At 49.0% G+C, this 13,536-nt stretch overlaps 1 protein-coding gene across 5 annotated transcripts in view; it reads right to left on the reverse strand.

Annotated features, from left to right (window-relative positions):
- Positions 1–13,536, reverse strand: part of LOC138447689 (serine/threonine-protein kinase N1-like) — a 1,645,716-nt gene that overhangs the window by 1,265,485 nt on the left and 366,695 nt on the right. Inside the window, exon 1 of one of the 5 annotated variants that reach the window (XM_069603960.1) lies at positions 4,097–4,340. The exons of 2 other annotated variants lie outside the window; for them this stretch is intronic. In XM_069603960.1, the coding sequence (XP_069460061.1) occupies positions 4,097–4,162 (66 nt within the window). In that variant the 5' untranslated portion in view covers positions 4,163–4,340. Of the gene's footprint in view, positions 1–4,096; positions 4,387–13,536 lie in introns of those variants that run through there. 2 more of the 5 variants (XM_069603961.1, XM_069603965.1) reach the window with 2 other exon arrangements.

Here is a 13,536-nt window from a genome sequence, read left to right on the forward strand (position 1 = left end):
GCACCTTCTGCGAACACACTCTCTGCACAGCTGCTGAGAAACGGAAAGGGACTGCACAGACTAAACTAGTCCAGGTCTGGCAACAGGCCACATCCTGCTAGATCGGTGGAATCGGAGGGTTGGACATCCAGGTCCATCTTTAACTAGCCCAATTTAATGATGTGGTTGCTTGCCCAACTTCATACGGCTGCTTGAACCCTGCCCCCTCCAACCATGTCATTACAGATGCTTCCTTGCATCTGTCGCCACGACCCGAAACTGCTACACCACAATCCATTTCACCCTGTCCTTCTCTAGTCGTACTAAGTTGTAGGCCTGGATTTGAGTCATATAAGTTAACATGTTTATTTCCCAAATACATACTTCCCAATACATCACGAGGAGGACAGCACCCGTGTGTCCCCTAAACCCACACCATATGGCAATGTTCAACTATTATGTTGCTGGGGGTCTGCTCTCATACAGAACACTGATATTTGGCTCCAAGTGATTCTGCCAGAGGAACACAATTGGCTGCACTTTGTGCATGCATCAGAACAGTTCTGCCCTGTGCTCAAACACAAGATGATTTCTGTGCCACAGTGTTTTTGTTAACCCCACCACGTCGTTCTACCCCCCCCCTCATAATTAGGGTGGCCAGAAGTCCCTATTTTGGGGGGACTGTCCTGGAATTGGGTGCTCTGTCCCTCTGTCCTGTAAGGGTTTTCTTTAATTACAAAGCTCATTCTGGTTTTGGGGAAGGGGTGAGGGTTGAGCACATGCAGAAAACGTCCCTTTGCAGCGTTTACCAACAATTATAAACCAAATGAGCGTTGATCTACTCCGTGAATTAAACATTAACATCTAAACCATCCAAAGGGGAGGGGGGAGGCTTACAGTCAACAGCCTCGTGCATTAACTTATTGTGTCACAGAGACTGTTTGGTAAAACGTTTCACAGAAAGGGCTAAATCAATAATTAGAGCAATAGTTCATTTGCTTTAAACATGCTTCCATTCACAGTATACCCATAGGTATTACTGCATTTCCCCCTCCCCCACCGACCCTACACCTTTTCACACTACTCAAATGTAGTTATGGTATTGTCAAATAAAAGTCCTGTTTTATCACTTTTTTTTTTTATTTTAAACACCTGATCACCGTAATAGAGCAGTCTGTAAGTGCGGGCAAAACGGGCAGTGGCCCGCGGAGCAGTTGAGGGAAGGGGCGCAGCAGGGACACTTAAAATCTGTCACCTGGCAGAGCAGCGGATCCTTTACATGTTGGCAATCATTAACAGCTAGCAGCAACACACTGAAGGAGGCAGAGGACCGAAGCCTCACCCGCCCACAGAAATACACCCCTGAAGCAGACCCAGGCTTAGTCCTTTACTCAAAGTTTTTTTTGAGAGGGGTCACACCACCCAAAAATCATCTGGGTGACACTAAATATTCTTAAACTGCTCCACAACCTTGGAGAGAGAGATCTTTGCTACGCAGGAACACTGCCTGCGCAGGGGAGAGGGAGGTTATGGTGGACTAAAGGCATTTTCTTTCTTTGCTGGGACAGAGGCTGCCTGCTGAAGTAAGAGGTTATAGGGCAGAGTGAAAGACTGAAGTAATGGCAAAAGGAAGGCATAATATATGAGCAATGGAGGTATGTATCGTGTTATGGCAGGCAACTAGGTTAATTTTTTCGTTTATGGGATATTGTAGGGTGATTGGATGAGTGACTCCATGTCATCTGGACAATCGCTTGCGTTTTTTTTGGAAATCCTTTTTTGGTATGTTAATCCAGTTGGAACCAAAGAAAGACTACAACTCCTTGATTGCATTGGTCCGTTACATGAAAGCCCAGAGTTGGCGAAAGGTGATCAAGTGACATGAAGTCACCTTTCCCAGCTATGCCGTTTACTTGGGAGTCAAAAAAAGTGTTTGAGTAAATAGGGAAAAAAAACATTGTTACCCATTAAGGAGTCCGAAAATAGGTGGGTAATGGTTTGGAGCAGAGGAGGTTTTGAATGCGGAGTAGATTGTGCTTAAGGGGGCAGCTGCCTTTGTTAGGGTTTGTTTGTATCCATTCCATGTGTGTTGCTTACTGTGGACCAATTGTATGTACAAAGGTAGAAAACAAGCATTGACAAAGCCAACTGTTGTCACTTGTGTGTAAAAATGTTTTATTTCTATTGTAAACAATGATCCCTACGATCTGCGTAGTGCTACAATTGCATGTCCAAGTTAGTATCATTTACTATTTTTTTGCCAGGCTATGTTCACATACCAGCAACATGCAATAGGTTTTAAGGTGCTCGCATCGTTAATAGGTACTCTCCCAAACTGCCAGCTTTTAGCACCAGACAACAGCAACTTGCACAATAACTAGGTATTTCAATATGTTGGGAAACCCCCCACAGCCCCCCACCCAACGCCAAACCCCCCAAAACCTATATATATATATATATATATATATATATATATATATATATATATATATATATATATATATATATATATATATATATATATATTCGGTCAATTGTGAAAAGGTCAATTGTGACCCTTTAAATTCGGTCAATTGTTCATTCGAACAATTGTAAACGACAATTTGGGTAATACCCCTCAGCCCATCTACTCTCTCGTCTTTCCATGATCGTGCTTTAAAGTATCTTCAAGGCCTCTTTTTTTAACCTAACCTTACTTAATATAGCTAAGTGCAGCATTTTTATCCACCGCCTAACACTATTTGAACCCCTCTTCCAGGCGTCCCTTGAAACATTTCTAAGCGCTGTTTTCTACAACTGAAGAGAGCTATTGACTGTTGCTACACCTTAATTTAGACAATTACATAAAGATGTGCCGATGAAAATGAGGCATGTAATACTGTCGTATACGCTGTCTCCTTGTAATTTTCACTACATCATTAAAATGTTAATGATTTAATTTGTTGGAGAGACAGTGCCGCATCAGGAAGCAGTGAAGGAGCAACGTGGGGGCACAGAAAATGCCCTGCCACCCACATCCCTCACTCCACGACACTAACATGTCTGCAGCATGGTTCGTGGCTGGCATAGAGGCACTGGCACAGTCAACCCGTGATTGTTTGAGAACGCAGCTCCTTTTAAGACTAACACTTGCCCGGGAGTACAGAATGCATATGCACTCGGTTGGGGGGAGGGGGGGACACTGCCGATGCCCATTAGGCTTGACCCGTGTTATTATTCTACTGACAAATTTGAATACTGTACAAAATCAGAAAAACATATCTTGCCTGCATTGATTGCTCAGAAAACGGATGGCATGGTAGCCGTACTTAATAACGTATCACTTCCACTTGGTGAACTTGCTCGTCAAAGTACGCAGACCCTTCTATCGGGCAACAGTAAAGCGAATGGCACACATACAAGTAGCAGTCGCCCTCTGGCTAAAGGGCGCGCCCCATAGACCATTCACCACACAGGGCTGTCGTCTCTAAGAGAGGAACCGCGCCCATCTTGTAGTGCCTGGACTTCCATATCACTATTTAGAACCATCCCTTACAGGTAACGAGAAAACACGACTCCCCCCTTCCAGCGAAGAGAGGGCACCCTTTATCAGGGATTCCCACAAATGAAGGCCAATGAGACCAAATTCTTCGCTCGCCCTCGAGGTCACCGGCAGAAAGCAAAAGTTGAAAGGGCGTGGATCATGAGCAAAACACGACGAAGAAGGGGTGAAACATGCCAAGGGGGACACTATGAGTGCAGTAGAGGTGAACAGAAAGTTTCGTATCCCATTGCCTTCCTTTTGTGCAACTTCCACGAGCCATCCTTCCTAATTTACCGCCGCAAACAATGTTAGCATCCACCCAGCCGCACAGTTTTCATAGGCTAGGCACGGACGTACAGGTGCTTTTGGAAACGGCACTTGCTATGAAGTTCGCTGGTCGCCTCACATCGCTACACGCACGCACGCACGCAGAGCGACACAAGACCTACACGGGGCGGCTCTTTCGAGGAGCCCCAGAGAAGGGCCGGTTAGCGGTTCAGCAGTTCAGACCCAGAAGCGGAACATTGCATCATGCACTGAGAGCGAGGCGGCGGCGGCGATGGAGAACTTGAGAGACCAGGAGGGGACCCGTACCAGAAGGCGGGTTCGCCCCGCTCGTACCTCGGCTTCGGAAGAGGCGTCCGAGTCGCGGAAAGACATCTTTGGGATGGGCAGCGGGTGCTCCGCCTGTGCCGCAGCTGCTTTGGCTCTCGTCCAGTGGCAGCCAGCTGCTGCAGGGGCAGCGTCCAGCGATCAGGGCGCACGACACGGCTCTGGGCTACACCCCTTCTTCCTGTCTGTCAGATCCAAATCCGCACATCCCCCTGTAGCAGTTGCTCTGCAACCATGTGTGTGCTCAACCACTTCCTCTTTCCGGCTGCAGCTCGGCGTCACTCAGAAGCTGCCGAGTCCGGTCCGCGGGGCTGGACAGGAGCATTCCCACAGAACACGGGGGTGAACTGGCACTCCGATACAATCATACCACCATTGTTGCAACTGTGTTCTTCCAGCCACAATGGGTTAGGAGACCAACAGAGGTCATATTGCCTGCACATTTTGGTAACGGATCATACCATATTACAGTATATCCGTTAGCTCAGGGACTACATTTGTACTCCAATATCTTTGTTCAATGGTCGGTGGAGATTCTGTTTAAAATACAGAGTTGTTGGCTGAAATTGATAAGCAAGTGGTTCAATAGGAATTACACTTTACCTGCCAAATTCATTACACATGTTTCTTCTCCTTCTCCGCTGCCTGATCAAATAGCAGTTATATTGTTTGTCAGAGCATATCTGGTTCTCAGTTTTAATAGTTTGTTTGTGTTAGCTTTTTTTTTTTTTAACAAGAAGTGTGAAAGTGTATTTCCTGGTTATCAACAGTGAAAAACAGTGGGTATGGGTGGTCATGTTCTCCTGGTTTTTTCACCTCGGGTCAGATATTTTACTGTAGGGACTGGCTAGGATCAGGTCAAAATGTTATGACTGTTGGGGTGGTCAGGAAAGGTCTCGGATTACAACAGGTTAATGTTGGGCGAACCATATTGCTAACTGGGGGGTGGCGACTAGCTGGGCGCCATGTTGAAATTTCATAGGTATCAAAGTGTATTTAATTATGCATGGGATAGGCTACTTTAGTGTTCCTGTTGGTCTAGAAATGGATAGATATTAGCTTGCATGCACGCAGAAAGATGAAATGTTAAATCCACCAAATGTAAAACCATACATGCACATTAATACAAATGCATGGGGAATTCATGAATCTCAATATAGTGGGCTTTTCACAAAAGAATAAAACACGGTAGTCGAGGGTTGTTTTGCAAAGTGAACTTAGAAACTGGTTCTGTGAGCCCGGAGATAGGTGAATAAGTAACTGCATAACCTTCACGGTCAGCACAGCTGTAGAAAATGGCCATGAGTTTTTAATGATCTGGTAAGTACTTTAGATAGTAGGTGTAATCCCCTGAAGCCCGAGAGCGCGACAGAAGGAGTTTAGTTATTTATTGTGGTTAGTAGCAAAACACGGGGTAAGCCAGTGCCTAAGGCTATTCCGGAGTTTCAATTGTGCAATATGATATTTTATTAATTATCATGCTCATACACAAGTGTTTGAGCACGAAGTGGGAGTTTTGTAGATTGGAAAGTTTCAATGGAATGGTGCCCTGGGGGAATGAGATGGCATCACTAACGCAAAGAAAAATCATTCACCCAGCCTTCTTAATATTACAGGGAATATTCATGAGAGCCATGTGCAAATCAAGAGTTAGGGTTTAAACGGCTTACTTAGGCCAGTTATTACTAGTAACAAATTATGCTTCAATACCAATGTTTAACCATGTGTTGACATCACAACCTAGTACGGACTAATCTTAAGAGTGGTGTTGTGAATATGATCTGAAGGTGACTATTAAGATAAAACTGGACAATGAAGACGTAGGAATTGGGAAAAGAATGGATTTCTTTGAAGAGGGTTTTGTCCAATCATGTTTAAAGGCAACAGCATCTAACTGCCCGCCCAGAGAATAGTGCAATAAACCTGCTTTCTGTACAACAGTGTATTCAGTACTTAAGTGGTGGGCCTGTTTGTGTTAAGGTGTTTAAAGGCATATCCGCACATGACATGGGGTCAATGACCACGTGACGTCATTCCCTGCGATATCATTATGCTAATAATTTGTTAACTTGAACAATTCAACGCCTTTATTTTGGTCAAAGAATAGAGAAAAGTATGCAAGGACTTTCAACACCACATCAGACTTCAAAACTTATAATACAGGCGATTTGTGTGTGAAGGCCTATGGGTCCTAAATCTCTCATGTCTAATAATGAATGCCCCTAGAATAGGTGATGTGAGAAGGTGTCCACCCTGGGAGATGCATAATGAGGTTGAAATTCCATAGGGTTCACTCATGCTAATTTAACAAAGAAATCTTTTACCATTCCCCTTTGCCATGGAAACCCTCTCCCAATAGCCCTGCCACCATCTAAAACTTGGCAGTGCTAGCTGCTTGAATGTACTATAATAGCAATAAGTAAATACAATTTACGCACAGCCCAGGGTGACTTTTACACTTCAGGATCTAAGGCACCTCAGAAATCCAATGCTCCAACAGCTACTACTGGAGCGCAACATGGGAGCACTTTCTTACCCTGACACAATGGCTCGTTTGCAGGATGTTTTAATCATGTGACAACTAGTTTGGGGACATTTTTCACCATCCCCAAATCAGGTGCGCATAATTTTCATTTATTGAATAAACTTTTTTCGATGAACCTGGCACCACAAATTTAACAATATTGATTCCCTACAGCTCCTTTCCTCTTTCAGGACAAATAAACAGAGGGTAGCACAGAAGGTCTATTAATTAATCAAATAGAAATAACTGAATCAATTTAAATAAACAATATGCATCTATGAAATTCCACTATGAATAGTGACTACATAGGAATTTCTTTTTGGCTGTCTCACAGATTGGTGGGCCCCCCTCTTAAGGACTGGTTTAATTCTCCCCCTCTAGGAACAGGTGGGCAACATCAAGCAAAATGTGATCAGTTGCCCCATTTCTATATTGGGCCTGCTGTCTTTTCCACTGGAGAAGGCCTGGGGCTTTAACTGCAGGTAGGCCTCCCCTACAGTGTACTTCTGTAATCCAAAATGGGCCCAACAGGAAAGCAATTTAATCCATTCACCTTTCTGTTGTTGTCAATGCTCCTTTCTCTCCTCCTTCCATTCGGCCAGTCCATCCCAATCAGTCAGTGAGCAAGCGAATCCCCAGAATCTATGGGTTTGGACCTTTAAGATGTGACTCCACTCCCTTTAGGGGGCTGTATAATTTCTCTAATCTAATTGGTCAGCGTATGTGTTTGGACAGTGTTCCAAAAGTGACATCACCCTAAACCACCCCCTTTGTACTCATTGGGCACATTAATGAAGCAGGCCGTCTAATGTGAGTGACTGCTAAACACAGTTTCCCTCCCATTTGATGTCATGTCATCTTGGAGATTTCACCGTTAAAACAAAGTACATTTTCTGGAACATATCCTGACCAGTGATCATGTTGTTAATCATATTGCTCTCACTCAAGTTAATCCAATCATGTGATTCTCATCTCAGCATGGCCTGTGACGTGTGTTACAGACTATCAGGCCGATTCATGTAATCAACGTGTGCCGAAAAAATGGCGCACGCGTGCGAAAACGTGCGATTCGCAGTGAAATAGCGAAAATCGCAGTGCAAGTGCGATTATCGCACAGAAAACATTGCACATCTATTCATGGAAGTCCGTGTACGCGCAAAATGTGGGATGTGCGCTGAAAAAGTGCGCGGCGCACACTGGCGCACAGGTCACCGAACGCCGTGCGATAAGGCCACAGCGAATTCGCACATAGCGCGGCGCACATAACAAAAGTAGGCGTAACACGGGGCGTCACACGCAGAATGGGGAACAACTCGTGAAAATGTGGGCGTCACGGGGGAAGTACAGGAGGCAAGTGCGCAGAACGCCCACACGCTCGCCTACAACACGTATTCATGGAATCGAATAGGGAAAAACAGCGCACGGCCAAAGACGCGCACAGGCCCATACATGTCCGCCACACGAAAGCAGGTGGTAGCGTCCCTGCGCAGGAAAAAAATGTGCGCCAGAGAAGGCCCACACGCGATCGGGCCTGGGGGAGCGTGTGCGTGTATTCCAGGGGTGCGCGAGAAGTTCCACACGCGATTTGCCTGGGCGCGTGTATTTCAGGGGTGCGCGAGAAGTTCCACACGCGATTTGCCTGGGCGCGTGTATTTCAGGGGTGCGCGAGAAGTTCCACACGCGATTGGCCTGGGCGCGTGTATTTCAGGGGTGCGCGAGAAGTTCCACACGCGATCGGGCCTGGGGGAGCGTGTGCGTGTATTGCAGAGGTGCGCGAGAAGTTCCACACGCGATTGGCCTGGGCGCATGTATTTCAGGGGTGCGCGAGAAGTTCCATAAGCGATCGGGCCTGGGGGAGCGTGTGCGTGTATTCCAGAGGTGTGCGAGAAGTTCCACACGCGATTTGCCTGGGCGCGTGTATTTCAGAGGTGCGCAAGAAGTTTCACACGCGATTGGCCTGTGTACGCGATTCCATTGGACCAAAGGCCCTGACAGCGCAGGCGCGTCTGTGACGTGACACGCGCGGGCGTGTCCCTGTACCCGGGGGAATGTTACAAGACCAAAAACTGCACGTCCGAGTGTCAGCCCGCGTAATTAGAGGATAGTGCCTCAGTGCGTATACGCGGACGTGACGTTGGACGCGTGGCGCGGTTTAAAAGGTGCGTGTAGTACGTCATTTCCTTGTACGTGCTTCCCGTGGAGAGCGAGTGGGTGAAATCTGTACTTGTCGGTTCACACGCGATTTACTTCACAGCGTTTCTAGTTCGTACTCCGTTACCTCTGTCAGTATTTTTCTGATTTTCTCTTCGACCTGTTTCCTCAAACAGCGTTGACTTCTCCTTTTGTCCTGTCTCCTCAGACAGTGTACAATTCTTCTTTTGGCGGGGGTGTTGCCAACGCGCGTATTTTTCACGCTCTTTTCCCAGGCAGACGGTGAGTCGTGCACGTATTTACCAACTGTGCTAGCCCCGTGTGTAGCGTACCCCTTCAGAGGTCATTGTAGGCTGCGTGTGACACGCATACGTTCATTTTTGTGTTTCAGGTTCCTTTTCCCACGCACGTGGTCTACGAGGGGTCGCGTGCACGTCATTTTCTGTTTTAGGGGTGCCTGTGCGTTGCGTGACCCGTCATCTTTCCCCAGGGGTTCCATACAGCCTTGCTAGAGCACTTGGGTACCAATTCCATCTAGTACCCTACCCTTTTGACCCCCAATTGCCCAGGACAATTGTCCACTGCAACTCCCATACGCACAACTCCATCAGTGCCATGGCTGGGAGGCGAGCAAGTGGTAAGGGTGGCAAAGGTGGCCGAGCCTCAAGAGGTGGGCGTGGTGGGCGCGGTAGGGGTCGTGGCCAGGATTTGCAGGCTCCCCCTAGCCCCCCACGTGTGGAGGACCAGTCAGGGACACACATCCCCCCCCCCATGGTTGAGGGAAACGTGGCTGACACCATCCCTGCTCAGCCCTTGTTGGACCGGCCCGTTGTGGCACCTGACCTAGCACAGGGTGACTCCCAGGCTGACTTCCAGGTCACCAAGTCTAGGCCACGGGTGGCGGCGCAAGCTAGTGTCACCAGGCCACGTGGCACAGGGGCAGCTGCAGCTCAGTCCACCCCAGCTCTGACTCCCCCAGCAAGGACAGTGTTGGTCCCGGTACATCAGACTGAGGTTCCCCCTGCCATCATCACACTTCAGCTAATGCCTGCAGAAAGTCATGTGGTCAGTGTGCCATTGCACACTACTACTACACAGTCCACGGGTGCTCTGCCCCTAGTGTCCATAGCGGCGTAGGGCACGCCGGATCCACACCACCCACAAAACGAAAGAGGAAGAGTGCTCGTCCAGTACAGGCTGATGACCCCGACACGGCTACACGGTCCGGCACGCCAAGGAAGCCTAGCTTCAATGATACCGAACTGGATGCACTTGTGCAGTATGTGTCCGAACATGACGCCGAAATGTTGGTCACTTCAGGGTGTAGGATTACACCTGCTCGACGTCAGGCACACTGGCAGTCCATCGCGGACAGCATAAGTGCCCTTGGGTTTATGAGGCGCACAGCTGTTGAGTGCTACAAGCGCTGGAACGACCTTAAGCATAGGGCTAAGAAAAAGCTGGCCTCAAGTCATGCCGCAACTCTGGTGACTGGAGGTGGGTCTCCACAAGAGGACATAGAACTCACTCTACATGAGCATGTCACTGGGACCTACGTCACAGAGGAGCAGATCCAAGGTGTGGGAGAACTGCCAGATTAGGAGGCATTGTCCGGTGAGTGCACATGCATGTGTGTGTGATCCATGTGTATGTTGTTAGTGGGAGGGGTTCTGGTTGAGTGCCAGGTCAGGGTGTGTGTGCCTGAGTGTTTTGGCCCACCCATGTGCTTCATCCAATGCATTCGGCGCCCCGGGATTTGGGTATTACAGTATCCCTTCTGGCCACAGTAGGCGTTTTGCACTACATCGCGCCAGTTGCCCTTGAAGTGGCATCTTGCTACAACATTGTTCCGTATTTAGCTGTGTTCATTCAGGCTGATTGTAGGAATTCACCTGGTTCTACTGCGCATCACTCTGCCCTATTGTCACATATATGACATGCCTATGGTACATGCCATCTGTGTGATGGCATGTGTCATGTATGTGTATTGGACATGCCACTCACAGGCCAATGTGTGATGGCACTGCGAGCCAGCATGCAGCTGATGTGTTGCTCACCCATCTTGGTGTCATCAGTGTCTGACATTTTCCTCCCCTTCCAACTCATGGACAGTGCATGCATGGGAGGGTTATAGTCATGTGGGACATGTGTAAATCAAGTACTGGTACTGTAGCTTCTCTGGCCTAATAGCGTGCCATGGTGCTAATGCCTGTTCCCATTTTTTGTCTTTCATGTCTTTGCAGAGGATGACGCACCTGATGCTGTTGAGGGAGTGGAGATGGTGCAGGCCCAGGAGGGATCTGAAGCACGACCAGACACCAGTGGGGGACGTGGTTTGGTGGTGGGGGAGAACCCTCTCTTGCTGCAGGCCATACTGTCCAGGGGTGTCCCTGGCTGCACCTCCCCAGAACTCTTTTCAGGTGTTGATTCGGATGAGGCCTATGTGGATTCGCAGGTATGTGTTCATGGAAGGGATACTGTTCTGTCCGACCCACCTGCACCAGGGGTAGAGCCCACTATGGGGATGTCAGTGTTGGTAGGTGCGCCTGTGGTGGTTACGGATGCAGGGCCACACTCTGCAACATCTGATCCTGTTCCTAGGCCAGCAGTTCAGAGGGGAAATGCAGTCCTGCAGCCTCAGGCAGTGCCGACACCGCAAGGCGCAGTTCGCCTTGCCCCAGACAGGTGTGGTGCCCGCCAACGCGGTGTCCGCCCGCCACCAGGCAATACCGCATGGGAGCAATCCATTTACGGTATGGCCAACCAACAGGCAGCATCATCAGAAATGATTGCTCAAGCCATGGAGAGGGTGGCCACTTCCATTGTCCCCCCAGAAAGGCAGATGGAGCTACTACAGCAGGCAACAGACTCCATTTGCCAATCAGTCAGGGAGGACATGTTGGCGTCCAACAGGGACAGACAGGCGGCCCTGGACAATCTGAGGGAATCAATTTCTATAGATGCCCAGGGACAGAGGGAAGCCCTGAGGGGAGAGGTCCGGCACCTCAGGCAGACTCTTGTGGACCTTGAGGCTTCCACTGTCACCAGGACGGAACAACTGCTGGAGCGTGTCACCCGTACGCTCTCAGCAGAGATGCAGGCAACCTCGGGCGGAGGTCTGGGCAACACGTCGGGTGTTGCATGGGGATCTCCGCACCATATCCCACCAGAACGAGGCCTTCCAGACCCGCATGCTTGCTGCCATGGAGGACCAAACTAGGGCTTTGCGTGGGCTGCCTCCCATAGCACCACCACCTCCTGTGGCAGCAGCAGCAGAGGTTGAGGAGAGCGAATCCAGCAGTGAATCTCCCACTATTTAGTAGCCGTGCAGGCCATGAGCCCATGGAGGTTTTTTTTTTTCGCAACATTCACGCAGGTGGCTGTTGGTGGGCACCCTGTCCTCGGACCTCCTGGGTGGCGTCCCCCACCCCCCTGGCCCACACATGGCCATTTTTGATTTTTTGTTGCAGTGTGTTGCCTTGTGTGGCTCCCGTGGGCATCCACTGTATTCTGGCTGGGCACATGCAGGCTTGTCCTGAGTTTGGGTTAGATGCTTGGGTTCGTGAGACACACACCCCTCCTGCTTCCCGTTTCCACGGGCTTGCAAAGGGTGTGCCCAAGTGACAGTGAATTACACAGTGACGTTGGACTCCCATGAGCTGTGTGGGCAGTCTGTAGTCAATACTGTGTATACATTCCTAGTGCATATTGTTGTATTGTGCACTGCATGGTGTATTGATGTGTGCTTGTGCATCCATGTCTCCCTCCTAATTTGCAGGTTCATTCATCATGTCTTCACAAGGCCGTCCACTTTGGAGATGGAGCTCATGTTGTGAGCAGTGGACTTCCAGATGTGCGTGGCAACAACACTACTGTTGGAGGTGGCGGATGTGCTGGCATTTGCATGTTGTAAGACTACGTATCCTTTGCCTTAGTACTGTCATGTTTATGCTATGTCGATTGAATTGTGGTAAGTATTTGGTCATGTGTGGTGTTGTTTCTACATTTATGTCGGCATATTGTGTGTGGCCAGTTTCCATTAGGGACACTGTACTTTGTGACACGTGTCATGTTTGGGGGATGACTTTGTTTGCTCTCACATGGCATGTCATGCCATGGTGTGTTGGGTGGCGGTGCTGGGGAGGGGTTGGGTGACATGGCACTGTTGTCATGTTGTGTCTTGCAAGGGGGTAATGATTCTAGCAGCATAGAAGTGTGTCTTTTGAACACAGCATTGGTGGTGTTTGTGTAGGTAGGGAAGCACACAATGGAACACTTCCAGATGTACAATCTCAGGCTGGTATGGTTGTGACAGTTGACTGTCCATTGACACATCATAATTGTCAGTTACAATCATCATTGATTGTCAGCTGGTATGTGCCAGGGCTGTGTGCACTCCACAGGGGTGTGATTTTATGTGAAGTAATTAGCCACAAGCTGCATACGGGCTGCCTCACCCCGTGCCCTTTCCCCTCCCATGCGCAGTGGGCATGCATGTGGTTGGGGATGTGGGGGCACCACCATGTCCACGGCCAGGCCCCGGCGTGTTGCAACATTGTGCAGGACACATGCTGCCACTATGATCCTGCACACTACTGGGGGAGCGTATAACAGCTGCCCGCCAGAACGGTCAAGGGAGCGGAAGCGTGACTTGAGCACTCCGAATGTGCGCTCCACGATGCCCCGGGTTGCAATGTGGGCTGTGTTGTATCTTACCTGGGGTGGCGTGGTGGGGTTCCGAATTGGC

This window comes from Ambystoma mexicanum, chromosome 3q (genome assembly GCF_040938575.1).
Source record: "Ambystoma mexicanum isolate Mex_15411 chromosome 3q, UKY_AmexF1_1, whole genome shotgun sequence".
Lineage (NCBI taxonomy): Eukaryota > Metazoa > Chordata > Amphibia > Caudata > Ambystomatidae > Ambystoma > Ambystoma mexicanum.